Source organism: Emys orbicularis, chromosome 5, assembly GCF_028017835.1.
Source record: "Emys orbicularis isolate rEmyOrb1 chromosome 5, rEmyOrb1.hap1, whole genome shotgun sequence".
Lineage (NCBI taxonomy): Eukaryota > Metazoa > Chordata > Testudines > Emydidae > Emys > Emys orbicularis.
This window is the reverse complement of record NC_088687.1, coordinates 84,604,043-84,620,604: the sequence shown is the minus strand read 5'-3', so window position 1 is coordinate 84,620,604 and position 16,562 is coordinate 84,604,043. Positions and strand designations below refer to the sequence as shown.

General features: G+C 40.6%; 1 protein-coding gene across 1 annotated transcript; it reads right to left on the bottom strand.

Moving 5' to 3' along the window:
* Positions 1–1,882: 1,882 nt before the first annotated feature.
* On the bottom strand, positions 1,883–16,155 carry TLR3 (toll like receptor 3). The gene is made up of 4 exons (XM_065405195.1): positions 15,715–16,155; positions 6,922–7,113; positions 2,788–4,616; positions 1,883–2,111 (listed from the first exon to the last, which is right to left on the bottom strand). Exons 1-4 carry the CDS (start codon positions 16,153–16,155, stop codon positions 1,883–1,885), a joined length of 2,691 nt encoding a protein of 896 aa, XP_065261267.1.
* Between the last annotated feature and the right edge of the window lie 407 nt (positions 16,156–16,562).

The window sequence follows — 16,562 nt, the reverse complement described above, 5'->3', positions numbered from 1 at the left end:
CACAGCACCCTGCTAGATAAGTCTACACATTTCAACCAGAGTCTGTTTCTTAGTTCAGGGTTCCTCAAAGGTCCCCTCCCCCCCCCCCCCCCCCCGCCAACATGCATCAAATTTCAATAGAAAGATTGTGATGTGGACCACCTCCTCTATCATTGGCTATCATACAAGCCACCTCCTTTGCCAGTCATAGCCCCATAGTTTCCCTGTGCCATACAAAGAAATTGCATACTTAAATAGGAATGTATTTTTAGCTGCCATTTGATGCAAGCTGGCAGCAGGAGAAGGGGAGCTGACTGTTGCTGTCATTCACACTAAGATTTATGTGCATGTAAAATGTCATGCAAATCGGGATGCTGTGGTTTTCTTTCATTGATATAATCCACAAAAATTTTCCTATGTTTCAGTAATAGATTTCTAGGTAAAGTGACAACCTCTTAAAGAGACATATTGCATTTTGAATAGTATGTGATTATGTCTGTACAAAAACACGAAGGCCCCATTCAGTGCACATCACAACTAGCAGGCTGAATACCAGTGAAATCCATGGAGACCAAGGTAGACCACATGGCTGGGAAGCTGGACTCCTAGCACCACAGAAGGTATATACCCCTTACATAGACTTCCATGGTCTAGGCACCCAACGCAGCAGAACCATACCAATTTCTCTGCTTAGAGGGGCCTTCCATTATGGGAGAAGGAAGATTTGTCCCTAAAAGGGTTTAAAAGTTTTAGGGGCTGATTCTTCACTGCCTTGCAGTTTGTATAGTCATTTATATCTGTGTCAAATGAGTCTGAGACTTCACCAAATCAGAATAGTAGCCTGGTACAAAGGAGTAGGGAATTAGGGCATCAATGTTCAGTACTGTCAGAGCAATAGCCTGGTTCCTCCATCAAATTCTGTCCTATGGGTAGCTGTGAGTGCGCTCTCGTCAAGTCACTGTTAAAGCTCTCATTTTCCCTTTGACTATTAATTGTACTGTTTACAAAACACATGGTACCAGTATGCCATTCTTATTTAAACACCTTTCTCCAACTCATTTTAAGTGGAAAAACCAAAGGTAGAACTAAAAAGAAAAAAAGTACATAGCTTAGAACTTTGCAAGGTAAGGTCCTTATACCCAGAAAATGCATTTTGGATAATAACTATCTGCTATGGAAGCAATATTTATCAGACTTCATCTTTCATTTGAAAAAAAAAATTAAGAACTAGAAATATCAATTTACTGTTCTTGAATTTATAGAATACTAAAACATTTCCTTTCGGGATGCCCTAAATTCAAGCTATTTTAGAGGGGAGGCATCTAGATAGAAGACTATTAGAATTAGGAAGCAGGAGAGAAGTTCTGGATCTTCTCACATTGCTTGAAATTCATCTTATTCCAGAGGGCCTGCACGCAGCCCTCTCCAACACTGAAGGAATTAACAAATGAGGTCTACGTGTCCAGGCGCATACTCCCTCTCTAGCATTCATTACTTTGTATATCTGTATCACATTTCCTCCCTCTTATTCATTTCCTCTCTAAAGTAAACAGTCCCAGTCTTTTCAGCACCCCTTCATGTGGAAATTTACCATGCCGCTACTCATTCTCACCACCCCTTTCTTCACTCTATTTCTGCTCTATTTTAAATAAGCTGATTCTTTATGATCACAGATTGAAAGAGTTGTCGGTCCTATTTTTTGTGTCCATCATGACCATTTTATGAACTCAAAATACAGGTGAAACAATATACGAAGGATAAGAACAATTACCAATTAAAAACACATAATAGGAAAAATAGAGGAGTTGCTGTGGATTGGTTTAATTTTTCCCCATAAGGACTCTTATCCTTTAGTCAGTCTGAAATGAAGTGTCCTAACAGTTCTATCTTATACTTTAGAAATTCAATGCATGTTGCTGCTAGATTTAAGTGCCATTTTTAATTGCTGATGAAATGCACTGACCCGTTCTTTCTGAGCTGGCCAATCCAAGATGCAGCGAGATTTGAACATTCCTCTTCTCAAGCAAAGTGCATGATTCAGTTTGTAATCTGGAATGTCATGAAGGAAGATCAGTATGATGGAATCCCGACTTTGCTCAATAGCTTGCTGGACAGCATGGTACACCTTGAACCTTAAGCAAAAAATAAGGCAATTAAAAAATGGTGTCTTGAAAGTACATGCTATATAACTACACAGAGCTTATGAATGATTGAATCAGCTGACTTATGTAGGGATGAGTGACATCAAATAATTTTCTGTGATAGCCCCACAAAGGTCAGTGCCGAATCTGTATATAGTTTTTAACATTTAACCTTTATGATAATACTGGTATTACATAAATAAATCACTCATTTTTTAATTTAACTAAAAAAAATAATAATTTCCCCTCCAAGAAATTAACCCAAGTTAACTGTCTCAATTTTAGGCTCACTTAGTATACAGTCTTCTTTCTGTCAGCCACCAAAACTGGCAGTGGGAAGGCCCTGGCTCAAAAAATGATCTTTGTATGTTTACAACCTCACCAATCACTGTCTTGTCTCAAACATCTATTTTTAGGGAAGATCATCTGAAGGGAAATGATGGTTTGATTGACTAGACAAGCAGGTAGATTATGAGCCAAATTCTGCTTTCAGTTACACTGGGGTACATCTGGAGTATCTCCATTAAATGTCAGACAGTTACACTCATGTCACAAAGTATAATTTGCCCTGGACTTTCTGTTTTCAAGAAAGTAGACCGCTGTCTTAGAGATGATTGCATTAAAGATCTGCTGAACAAGTGTTATTCACACACACGCACATACTCACTTTTTGCACCAGGGATCTTTTAAGAGATGTTCAGTGACAACAAAGATAATCTTCCGACTTCTTTTTATACTATTAATAGTGGCTTCAAATTCAGATATGCCTGCTTCAAAGTCTCGTTCCTCTAAACAAAACCTAATTTGAGACTGATCATTTTCTTCCAGAGGAATGAAGTTCTTGGACACCCAATTCCTGTCCCTTCTTGCATGAATAATGTAGGCATCATAATCAAATTCTTCCTGTTGCCTGTCTATTTCTGTAAAACCAAGTACTCGATTTACTGACACATTCCAGTAAAATGCTATCCTCCAGCCTTCAAAATGGATAAGAATAACAATAAAGATGAGGAGCATTATCACAGTGGTGCTTATTATATACAGTAATTTAAAAGGGGCACTATCTTTGCAGGGTGAAATGTCAAAATGCATCACCAGATTACTATGATATTTAGGTGGGGTGTTGCAAAGGTAATGGGTATCTAATCCAGGTATGTTTGTTTGGGTCACATTAAGCCAACTAACAAACCAGGAGATACTTTCACAGGTGCAGTCAAATGGATTGGAATCCATCTCTAGTTCTTTCAGATTCTTGAAAGCTGTCCCAAACACTTTTTCTTCAACAGATGTTATAAGATTTTTCTGAAGGATCAATGAATTCAGAGATATCTGGTCATCAAACAAAGATGCTGGAAGCAAGTTCAAATTATTTGATCCTAAATCCAGGCTTCTTAATTGAAACAATCCCTTGAAAACTTGTACTGGAATCTCATCCAAGCCATTAGACTTCAAATTAAGTATATGCAGGTTAAGAAGATCTTTTAAAAAAAGGACAGGGCCACCTGGATTGGCATGTTTCCAAAGTCGAGCCAAATTATTATGTTGCAAATCCAGAATTTCAAGTTTGTGAAGTCCATCAAACAAATCATCTTTTACATTAGCTAGATTGTTGTTGCTGATATCCAGGATGGTTAGATTCCGTAGAGGGTGAAAAGGTGAAGGAGAGAGGTCCAGATTGCTACAAGCTACCTTCCGTAGCATCAGTTTTCTAAGGCTTGGAACAAAAGCAAATGATTTGCTTGTCAAAGTCAACTGTTTGTTGTAGGAAAGGTAGATATCCTCAATATTTTGCAGACCTTTAAACTCATGACCTGTGAACATCTGGTTTATTTCATTGAGTCCCAAATCAAGAATTTTTAGGTGTCCCAACCAAGAAAATGCTCCACTTTCTATTTTTGTGATTCTACTTTTTGTAAGATTAAGAAACCGCAGAGTAGAATTAGCAAGTGATGAAAACGTTTTATTAGTTATTATTTGTAAGCCATTGGTCCAGTTACATAGACTCAAATATTTCAGATTGTCCAAGCCTGTGAACATATTAGGAGTAATTTCTTGAAAATTATTACTATCTATAAGAAGATACTCTAAATGGCTTAGCCAACGAAAGGAGAAATCATCAATTTTTCTGACATGTGACCTTCTCAGATTCAAATATTTGACATTGGACAATCCATACAATGAATGAGAAGATAAGTGATAAATCCTATTATCCTCTAGGTTTAAATTCTCTAAGTTTGAAAGCCAGGTAAAAGAGTCATTGTCTATCATGTTCAAATAATTTTTGGAAAGGTTTAAAGCTGTAATGTTTGTTGTTTGCAGTCCGTGGAAGGTTGACTTGTAAATAAAAGAAAGCTGGACCTGGCTCAGTGACAGATTCTGAATTCTTGTGCCTGATAATTCCAAGCAAAGTTTCTCTGTGTGATTTTCGCCAAGCTCAACGTTGTTCAGCACAAGGCCATACAGATTTCCAATTGCATGTAAACAGCCTGTGTGAAACTAGAAGGAAAAAAATTAATGATTTTGACATTAAAAGAAAAAATAAATCACCTAAGAAAGTTGTTCCATAAAGCCAAAAGCTGGAAAGTTCTTCAAATCACTACCATAGACCAAGAATACAATTTAAATTAACTCATAGATTTTCACTAAACTCCACAGGATTTAACCAAACTTTGTTTTAAAATGTGTTATATTTCTATAGTAATGGTTCAAAACACTGTAGTAATACCCTTGAAAATTAATATTTTTCATCAGTAATGAAAAAACCTACCTCACTTTTACAGTAGATACATGAAAGTGATTTGAAATTCTGTGTCTAATTCTCATTTAACTCTGAATCTTTAGAGGTAACTTGTAAATATATGTAACAAATCTCTCTGCCATGTATTTCCTGTGAGGTTTCATTTACTGATCTATTGTCAAGAAGTGTCAATATGACACTAAATGAAGGAGAACATGGAATACTTTGTGTTTTGTTTTGTTTTTTTGCCAAAGTATTTAGGCCTACAACAACAGTCAAGATTAACTCAGTCTCCTTTTTGTGGGCACAATATGCACTCATGAAACTAGAGCCCATACATTTTTCCACAAAATGAATGGCAGTTACAAATCAGAATATTTGCCCCTCTTCTTGATTCATTGCCAGAATTGATGCATGATAGGCACAAGTACTCATCTGTGCTAGTAATGAGCTAGAAAGAACACAGGTTGACTTTCAGAGCTGACAGGGGGGTAGGAGGGAGAGAGACAACAACAAAACAAAACCAATACCAATTTACTTGTGAAATGAGTACACTTATCCTGAAAGTCAGGGAGGAACTCAACAATGACATTTTTGCAATCACTTTTCAGAGCAGAACCATATTTTAATGCTGCATTGATTGGAGTGTACATGTGTAGTACATAAAATAGCATGCAGGGATTAAACTTGGATAGAGGACATCCACTTTTTAATCTATTTGTATGCTTTTCTACTGTGCTCATTTCCATAATATCTGAGCACTTTGCATGAATGAATTTAGCTTACACCATCTCTGTGAGCTAGGTAAAGGTTAGGAAATGAAAGGACAGACTGATTAACTAGTTTGTCCAAGATACCAGAGGACTATTTATGGCAGAACTAGGAATAAAACCCAGATGTTGGCAGTTCTTGTACAATGCATTGATAACCAGAGCCATTGGAACTTCAGTTAAAAGAGTCAGAGAGGTGGTGTGATGCCAGGGAAGATGCCACAGAGGGGGAAGAAATATGCAGGAGAGAGAAGAAAGGAAGAGAAACAGAAAAACAAAAGTGGGCAATGGCACACAGGTAAGAAACAAGGAATGAGGGTGACAGTTGAACAAAGGAAGGACAATGGGGAAGAGAATACAATGCAAGAGAGCAAAGGAAGTGAACAGCAGAGAGAAAGAGGGAAAGGAAAATTGATGCTTCTTTTCAAGAAAAAAAAAAAGAATAGAAACATGAAAAAAGACAGACAATATTGTGGAAAAAAGAGTTTAGTACATTTATTTTTTGTTTTTGTAGTATTTTGTTGCATTTCCCTGGCCAACATCTCTAAGTTTGTGGGGAAAGAGATGGAATGGCTATTTTGAGCACTTATAGTACATTAATGTTGCTGCTTATCTTTTCTAGCTACTACAGTTGAATGTGTTTTCTTAGGATATGTCTACACTACATTTTAAAATCCAGAGCAGCAAGTTTCAGAGGCCTGGTCTATAGACTCAAGCTCCCAGGCCTTGACCTATGGCACTAAAAACAGCAGTGCAGAAGCTGTGGCTTGGACTGGAGCTTAGCTCTGAAGCCCTCCCCAACCCAACCTTCAGAGCCTGAACCCTTTGTCCACACGTAGCTGTTTTTAGCACGAGCCCCATGAGCCCAAGTCTGTAGACTTGGGCTCCGATACTCGCTGCCACAGGTTTTAAAATGCAGTGTAGATGTACTTTTGGTTACTAATTGTGACACGATCCTGCTCCCATTTATTTCAGTGGAAGCTGAATCATGCCCTTTACTACTAGTTAAGACTGAGTGATAACAATATTGCATCTTTACATATCCCAAATGCTTAAATAAAAGGAAATAAGTAGTTAAGTGCATCAGAAATCTTACTCCACCTACATAATAAACCAACTCACAATATCAAGAATAAAGTAATGTGCATTTTATTTCAACAGAACAATATTACCCCTGACCAAAAATGAATACTATTCTTTTATCAGTGATTGCAAAATAGAAAAAATATGAGTCAGATCTTCAGCTTGTGTAAATCATTTATACCAGCTGAGGATGTGGTCTTGTATTTCTTACCTCTTTCAGTGGGTTTGATGATAAGTCAAGCCTATTTAAGGAAGTGTTGCTAAGAAAATCTAGTTCTTCCTTTTTTAACTCAGTGATTTTATTCCCTGACAGCACGAGCTCACGAAGGCTCTCCAACTGTTGCTGAGATCCTAATTTTGTAGAAAGCAAACGATTATGAGATACATCCAGTATGTTCAAATTCTGGGGGGGAAAAAACAGGTGAAAATACAGTAACAAGTTAGATATCTTTGGAATTATTTTAGCCATTCTGAAGTTAAAAATTGGTCACATTATTACAATTAGGAGAGCAATAGAACAAAAATTGTAACACAGAGAAACACATACATTGGAAGGCAATAGTCTGTCTACATCAGATGTCACCCATTATGGGAATCCTTAAGCTAGATGACCAACATGGTTTCAGGCTGCCAACCTCCAGTCTCCTGCAGGAGAAAGCCCCCTGACATCACACACAGCAAGCTACAACCACTTGGTGATCTTGACCTGCCATGACATGGTAAAAAGCAAGCTGCTTATCTAAAACTCCTCCTCCTGCTAAAGGCCTAAAGGACAGCAAACAGTTAGCCCAGGACTTGAATTCTATTCTCACCACTCCCTCTGAGTGGCCTTAATCCTTTTACTTAGTAAACATTATTTAGTTGCATTTCAACATTCGATGAGGTAAGCAAGTACACCTCTACCTCGATATAAAGCTGTCCTCAGGAGCCAAAAAATCTTACCACGTTATAGGTGAAACCGTGTTATATTGAACTTGCTTTGATCCACCGGAGTGCGCAGCCTCCCCCCCCGGAGCACTGCTTTACCGCGTTATATCAGAATTTGTGTTATATCGGGTCACGTTATATAGGGGTAGAGGTGTATCTACATTTTACAGAGCAGTTAAGTGGAACACAGAGTTTAAGGGGGTTGCTCAGACTTGCCTAAGGCAGCCAACCAACGTGAGAAAAGTTTTTAGAGCCTACCTATTGGCCCAGTTCTCTGTTGTTCTAAGGCCCTTTTATGCAGCCCCCAGATTGATGCTGAGCTGGTGGAATAGCTCTATGTTCACTCTTATCACAGACCCCCCCCCCATGCTATAGTAAGGGGAGGTTATTCAGCAGTAGCTGCCAGGTCACCTGCACTCTGACTAACTGGAAGATCAGGCATCTCCTCACCACTCACATCCTCACTGGGGCCAGAAGGCTCACCGTGAACATTTGTGTCTATGTATCTCAGGAGAGCTCCTTCCTGCTTAGATAGAAAGCAAAGGAAGCTTTTCTTTCTTTTTCTGAATGCTGCCCCAGAGGGGTGTTTTCTTCTTTCTCTCATGGCTGCTGTTCTGTGCCAGCTCTAGTGGCTCTCAACACTCAATTGAAGGGGACAAATAAGCCGTCTGGTAGCAGGGCCTGAGTGAGGGAAGATATCAGCATCTTAAGGGCCTAACTGGCTCCTACTACTTCAGTTGACTGCCTGTTCTCCTCAAGTGGGTTCAGGGAAGCAGCAGGAAACAGGAAGCTCTCTGAGAAGCTGGTGTTAATCAGTCCAGGCTCCTGGGGGTGCTAGAGAGGTACATAAGAGGCTCCTCCTCCTCCTCTCTCTCCCAGCAGCTCCTGCTGCTTTCTGTTATTCCCTTTCACCTTTTCTTCTGCTTGCCTGTTGTGTCTCTTGTGCCCTCCTTCCTCCAGCACAGCACTCTACCATCTCTGTGCATCTAGAGCAGAGAGAATACATATGCACCAGCAGCAGACACAATTTTCTACGCTCTGGGTCCTAGTGGCGCCCCCCCCCCCCCCCACAGTCTGGCACCAGAGGCGGCCGCCTCAGTTTGCCTCATGGTAAGGCCAGCCCTGCTTTCCTGCGCTGCGTTAATCAAATGAAATGGAGAATAAAGTCTTTTGTCTTCTACACAATAGGCCATATCTTATAAAAACATAATCTGATTTAGTTGGGGATTAGGTCCTGCTTTGAGCAGGGAGTTGGACTAGATGACCTCCTGAGGTCCCTTCCAACCCTGATATTCTATGATTCTATAAGAACAGCCATACTGGGTCAGACCAAAGATCCATCCAGCAGAACAGGTAATAATCAAGTGATCCATCCCCTGTTGCCCATTCCCAGCTTCTGGCAAACAGAGGCTAGGGACACCATCCCGGCTACTAACCATCGATGGATCTATCCTCCATGAACTTATCTGGTTCTTTTTTGAACCCTATTATAGTCTTGGCCTTCACAACATCCTCTGGCAAGGAGTTCCACAGGCTGATAGTGCATGGTGTGAAGAAGTACTTCCTTTTGTTTGTTTTAAACCTGCTGCCTATTAATTCATTTGCTGCCCACTAGTTCTTGTGTTATGAGGAGTAAATAACACTTCCTTACTTTCTCCACACCAGTCATGATTTTATAGACCTCTATCATATCCCCTCTTAGTCGTCTCTTTTCCAAGCTGAAAAGTCCCAGTCTTATTAATCTCTCCTCCTATGGCAGCTGTTCCATACCCCTAATCATTTTTGTTGCCCTTTTCTGAAGCTTTTCCAATTCCAATATATCTTTTCTGAGTTGGGGCAACCACATCTGCATGCAGTATTCAAGATGTGGGCATACCACGGATTTATATAGAGGCAATATGATATTTTATTTCTTATTATCAATCCATTTCTTAATGGTTCCCAACATTCTGTTCGCTTTTTTGACTGCTGCTGCACATTGAGTGGATGTTTTCAGAGAACAATCCACAATGACTCCAAGATCTCTTTCTTGAGTGGTAACAGCTAATTTAGACCCCATCATTTTATATGTATAGTTGGGATTATGTTTTCCAGTGTGCATTACTTTGCATTTATCAACATTGAATTTCATCTGCCATTTTGTTGCCCAATCACCCAGTTTTGAGAGACCCTTTTGTAGCTCTTTGCAGTCTGCCCGGGACTTAACTGTCTTGAGTAATTTTGTATCATCTGCAAATTTTGTCGCCTCACTGTTTACCGTTTTTCCAGATGATTTATGAATATGTTGAATAGGACCACGCCCAGTACAGACCCCCTGGGGGACACCACTATTTACCTCTCACCATTCTGAAAACTATCCATTTATTTCTACCCTTTGTTTCCTATATTTTAACCAGTTACCAATCCATGAGAGGGCCTTCCCTCTTGACAGCTTACTTTGCTTGAGAGCCTTTGGTGAGGGACCTTGTCAAAGGCTTCCTGAAAATTTAAGTACACTATATCCACTGGATCCTCCATGTCTACATGCTTGTTGACCCCCTCAAGAATTCTAGTAGATTGGTGAGGCATGATTTCCCTTTACATGTTGACTCTTCCCCAACAAATTATGTTCATCTATGTGTCTGACAGTTTTGTTCTTTACTATAGTTTCAACCAGTTTGCCCGGTACTGAAGTCAGGCTTACAGGTCTGTAATTGCTGGAATCACCTCTGGAGCCCTTTTAAAAATTGGCATCACATCAGCTATCCTCCAGTCATTTGGTACAGAAGTGGATTTAAATGATAGGTTACAGACTACAGTTAGTAGTTCTGCAATTTCACATTTGAGTTCCTTCAGAATTCTTGGGTGAATACCATCTGGTCCTGGTGACTTATTACTGTTTATCAATTTGTTCCAAAATCTCCTCTAATGACACCTCAATCTGGGACAGTTCCTCAGATTTGTCACCTAAAAAGAATGGTTCAGGTTTGAGAATCTCTCTCACATCCTCAGCCATGAAGACCGACGTAAAGAATTCATTTAGTTTTTTCCGCAATGGCCTTAACATCCTTGAGTGCTCCTTTAGCATCTTGATCATCCAGTGGCCCCACTGGTTGATTAGCAGGCTTCCTGCTTCTGATGTACTTAAAAAAAAAAATTGCTATTACTTTTTGAGTCTTTAGCTGAGTCAAATTCTTTTTTGGCCTTCCTAATTATATTTTTACATTTCATTTGCCAGAGTTTATGCTCCTTTCTATTTTCCTCACTAGGATTTAGCTTCCCTCTTTTAAGGATGCCTTTTTGCCTCTCACTGCTTCTTTTACTTTGTTGTTTAGCCACGGTGGCACTTTTTTGGTTCTCTTACTATGTTTTTTTAATTTGGGGTATACATTTAAGTTGAGCCTCTATTATGGTGTCTTTAAAAAGTTTCCATGCAGCTTGCAGGGATTTCACTTTTGGCACTGTACCTTTTAATTTCTGTTTAACTAACTTCCTCATTTTTGTGTAGTCCCCCTTTCTGAAATTAAATGCTACAGTGTTGGGCTGCTGTGGTGTTTTCCCCACCATAGGGATGTTAAATTTAATTAAATTATGGTCACGATTACCAAGCGGTCCAGCTATATTCACCTCTTGGACCAGATCCTGTGCTCCACTTAGGACTAAATCAAGAATTGCCTCTCCTCTTGTGGGTTCCAGGACTAGCTGCTTCAAGAATCAGTCATTTAATGGGTCAAGAAACTTTATGTCTGCATCGCGTCCTGAGGTGACATGTAGCCAGTCAATATGTGGATAATTGAAATCCTTCATTATTGAGTTTTTTATTTTAATATCCTCTCTAATCTCCCTGATTATTTCACAGTCACTATCACCAGCCTGGTCAGGTGGGCGGTAGTATATCCCTACTGCTATATTCTTATTATTAGAGCATGGAATTACTATCCATAGAGATTCTATGGTACAGTTTGGTTCATTTAAGATTTTTACTTCATTTGATTCACACTTTCTTTCACAGTGCCATTCCCCCACCAGCACAACCTGTTCTGTCCTTCCGATATATTTTGTACCCAGGTATTACTGTGTCCCATTGATTATCTTCATTCCACCAAGTTTCTGTGATGCATATTATATCAAGATCCTCATTTAATATGAGGCACTCTAGTTCACCCATCTTATTATTTAGACTTCTAACATTTGTATATAAGCACTTTAAAAACTTGTCACTTTTTAGCTGTCTGCCATTACATGATGTAATTGAATGGGACTTTTCTTCATTTGACTGTTTCTCATCAAATCCTACCTGTATTTTATCATCGTCCATCCTCTCCTCCTTACTAGGATATAGAGAATCTCCATTAGTAGATCCTCCCCTAAGGATATCGCTGTCTGAACCATGTGCTCCTCCACACCTGTCGGCTTTCCCCCAGCCCTTATTTTAAAAACTGCCCTACAATCTTTTTAATTTTAAATGCCAGCAATCTGGTTCCATTTTGGTTTAGGTGGAGCCCATCCTTCCTGTATAGGATTCCCCCTTTCCCAAAAGTTTCCCCAGATCCTAATAAATCTAAACCCCTCCTCCTTACCTACACCATTGTCTCATCCACGGATTGAGACCCTGCAGTTCTGCCTGTCAAAGTGGCCCTGCGCGCAGAACTGGAAGCATTTCAGAGAATGCTACCATGGAGGTCCTGGACTTCAATCTCTTACGTAGCAGCCTAAGAACCTCTCTTCTATCCTTCCCTATGTCATTGGTACTACACGTACCATGACCACTGGCTCCTCCCCAGCACTACACATAAGTCTATCTACACGCCTCGAGAGATCCGCAACCTTTGCACCAGGCAGGCAAGTCACCATGCAGTTCTCCCAGTCATCTCAAACCCAGCTATCTACGTTTCTAATAATCGAATCCCCCAAAATTATTACCTGTCTCTTCCTAATAACTGGAGTTCCCTGCCCTGGAGAGGTATCCTCAGTGTGTGAGAATACCACGACATCATCTGAAAGGAGGGTCCCAACTATGGGATCATTTCCCTCTGCTCCAGTTGGATGTTCTCCTTCCCTGAGACTTTCATCCTTCTCCACAGCACAGAGGCTGTCAGACTGGGGGGTGGGACCGTTCTACTGTGTCCCAGAAAGTCTCATCTCTATACCTCTCTGTCTCCCTTAGCTCCTCCAGTTCAGTCACTCTGGTCTCCAAAGCCCATACACGGTCTCTGAGGGCCAGGAGCTCCTTGCACCAAATGCACACATACGCCACCTGCCCACAGGGCAGGTAATCATACATGCTGCATTGGGTACAATAAACTGGATAGCCCCCACTCTGTTGCTGGACTTGTGCCTCCATTATCTTTTTACTCCTGCAGCTAGTTCCTTTCTGGTTGTTTTGTTATTATCATGGGGTTCTTGGCTTTAAGTTTAAATAATGTTAAGTGTATCTAGCCCCCTGGTTCACACTCCCTCCTCTAAAAACTCCCTCGCAAAACTCCTCTGTTAGCTACTCCTGGTTGCTAGCTCCTCTGGACGCTTGGGAGCGGGCTTTTTAAAGTCCTGGTCTTCCTGAGTAGCCCCGCCCCCTGGTTAAGGGTTGATGGGTGCTAAAGTGCTTAGGAATCAAAGCCTCGTTAAGAAGCTCTCAGCTTTGCCTAACAGGCTGCTAGGCTCATCACACACATGGTCAGACGGTGCCGTAACAAGGGCGAGGCGAGTGAGGCACTTGCCTCAGGCGTGCAAAGCAGAGGGGCACAGCTCTACCGCCCAAGCGGGGTGGAGAAAAAAAACCAACAAAAAAACCACACACCACGTGATTGGCGGTGCTTCGGCAGCAACTCTACTGCCGCCACTGCTTCGGCAGCGGGTCCCGCAGTCCCTCTCGGAGGGAAGGACCTGCCACCAAATTGCCGCGGCCGCTTCATTCATTCTTTGGCGGCAGGCCCTTCCCTCCGAGAGGGACTGAGGGACCCGCCGCCGAATTGCCGCCGAAGAATGAATGAAGCGGCGGCGGCAATTCGGCGGCAGGTCCTTCCCTCCGAGAGGGACTGCGGGACCCGCCGCCGAATTGCCACCGAAGAGCCTGGAGCCGGCCCTTGCCTCAGATGCAAAAATTCCTTGTTACGGCTCTGCGGGTCAGCACAGTCCCCCAAACAAACAGACCACACAGTATATTTCAGTCAAGCAGCAAGCACAAACACACACATGCTACAGACAACAAACTTACCCGAACCGTAATCGCTCCTCCTTCACCTGAAGAACTCCCTCGCAAAACTCTCCTTATTGTGTTACTTAACCCACGTGTAAAATATAGCTAATAATTATTACCCACTTTTGCTATGTCCTTTGAGACTACAAATGAAGTATTACCACAGTCCTATTTTTATAAGTGGTGAAACAGAGAGAGAAAGTAAACTGGGAGGCACTGTATGTTAGTACATTAAACATTGGTCTTGACAGTTAGACTTGAATACTAATAACTTGTAACCTTGGGCAAGCTTGTTAATATCTTTGAGACTCTATTTCCTCAAATAAAAAATGGGAATTATACCACTACTTTGCCAGCCTCACAGTATTAGTGAAGGCTAGACTGTGGCCCTGAAGTGCCTAAAGGCACAAAACCTGCTTATCTAAATAATCATATATCCCCCACACTCTGGGGTAATCACCAAGTAGCACAGGAGGAATGCCAGCATAGCCAGAGCAATTCTGTGTTCTGGTGATTCTCCAACTGCTAAAAGAGAGCTTAGCTGGTCAGGGTAACCACAACACTCACTTGAGCTGCTGGAGATCAGTTTACTGATAAATAAACTGTGGTTAATTTGACAACCACCCAAGGCAGAAGAATGCTGACAAATTCTAAGCAGATGACCACGTTGGCTAGCAGCTACAAATTAATATAGACCCCAAAAGCTCATAGAGGCCTGAAAAAGCTTTACCTCAGCTTGGTAAAGAAAACCACAAATGTGTGTGCTTGGAATATGAAAAGTTGACACACAAAACATACTACCGTCTAGACTTGGCCAAAAAGGAGAAAAACTTGCAGTAAATTTAGGAGATTTTAAGTCATTCTACATTCTGCTGTTTTTCCTACACCTCTACCCCAATATAACGCGACCTGATATAACACGAATTCGGCTATAACGTGGTAAAGCGGTGCTCCGGGGGGCTGGGCTGCGCACTCCGGTGGATCAAAGCAAGTTCGATATAACGCGGTTTCACCTATAATGCGGTAAGATTTTTTGGCTCCCGAGGACAGCGTTATATCGAGGTAGAGGTGTATCTGATTTTTCATTTTCCTCAGGTTGTATTATCTTCTCTCATTTCCACAGGGACTGAGGGGGAATGATATGCAACCTCAAACTCTGCCTCCACCTCACCCACCTCTCCAGACCTGCCCACTTGCCACTCTTCCCCCATCACAGACCATGGACCCTGTATACAGAGAGGCCTCAGAAGAGGAAGAAGGAGATAGAGGGAAGGACCCCACAGAGGTGGCAGAGACCCCATTCTGCTCTAATCCAGTGGGTCTTATCTGGAACATTCTTTGGGAAAATAAAAGGGCTGAAGAAGTTAATAGTAACAATAGGTTGCTTCTTCTCCAGAGAATGAAGAAGAGTATGTTTAGGCTTGGAAGGCATAGCTATTTATAGGTAAATGTCGATAAACATCAATTTCACTGTACACACACAAACCGATTGATCAATTATAATAAAAATTTACAGATACACAAAGTAAGAAAAATGCTGCTCGAGTTTGATTTAAGGTTATTTACATTGTATATTTTGACATATGATGTTAACAACTTGTGTTTTAACAGTTATAAAGTTTAACTTTTTGAATTTCAACATCTACTGCCACTAAATAATTGTCTGGCCTCACCCATAATTTCCCATAGCTATGAACATTCAAAGTGATAAAAATAATAACATGCTTAAAAATAAACATCAGTATTAGCTGGCAAAATTATAAAAATTAAAAATTTAATTAAGTGTATTGGACCTTCCCAGATGAGGACCATGACCTGCTCTGGAGATGCATTGGATTCTAATTCAGTAATTGCTTTTCATTTTCTAAAAGGGAAGAAAAGAAATATTTCTATATATCTTACCTTCAGGTTTTTGAAAGGATTGCTTTTGATCTCTATTATGTTGTACCCTAAATTGAGCTCAGTCAGGCTGGAACAGGAAGCAAAAACATTGTCAGTGAGCTCATGCAACTGATTATGTTGCAGCTTCAAAACTTTCAACAGGGGCAAAGTTTGGCACAGTTCTGGCTGAAGTTTAGAGAGGGAGTTGGATCCTGCATCCAAGTAAATAAGCTGGCTGTACTTTGTTAAATTTGCAGGTGGTAGCTTGTTTAGCTGGTTATGAGAAATGTCCAATGCGGTTATATTAATTGGGAGATCTGAAGGAATTTGTTTCAGCTTTAGATGACTGCAGTCAGCCACTTGATTTCTGATCTTACATTGGTTCTCAGCTGTTACACAAAGCAAGGAAAAGGTCAACAGGCTGTAAGACAAGCAGGCCCAACTGGGATGGGAATCTCTCATTGTTCTATCTACAAAAGAAAAATGAACACATACAGTACAAGTTATAATCATTTTGGTAAAGTATGTACATTAACACTTACTGTAAAGTAAACCAGACTTATAATCAAATACTCTCACCTATGCTATATACACTACAACACAATTTGATAATTTTAAATTACCTAAAACATTTAATCCACCCCTCCCATACAGTAGCACTCCCTTGTTGAAAAAATTAAATTCAATCACATCCCAAAAATTTAGGTTTTGTTTAAACTTTGTTTTTGTTGTTTAAAGTCTGACTGGGAATGTTTTAACTTTTTTATTTCAGTGAAAACGGGGTGGGTTTTATTTTTTAAATGCCAACTTAAACTTGGCCCAAAATTAAAATTTTGTAAAATCAAGGTGTCACAGAGTGGTACCAGCCC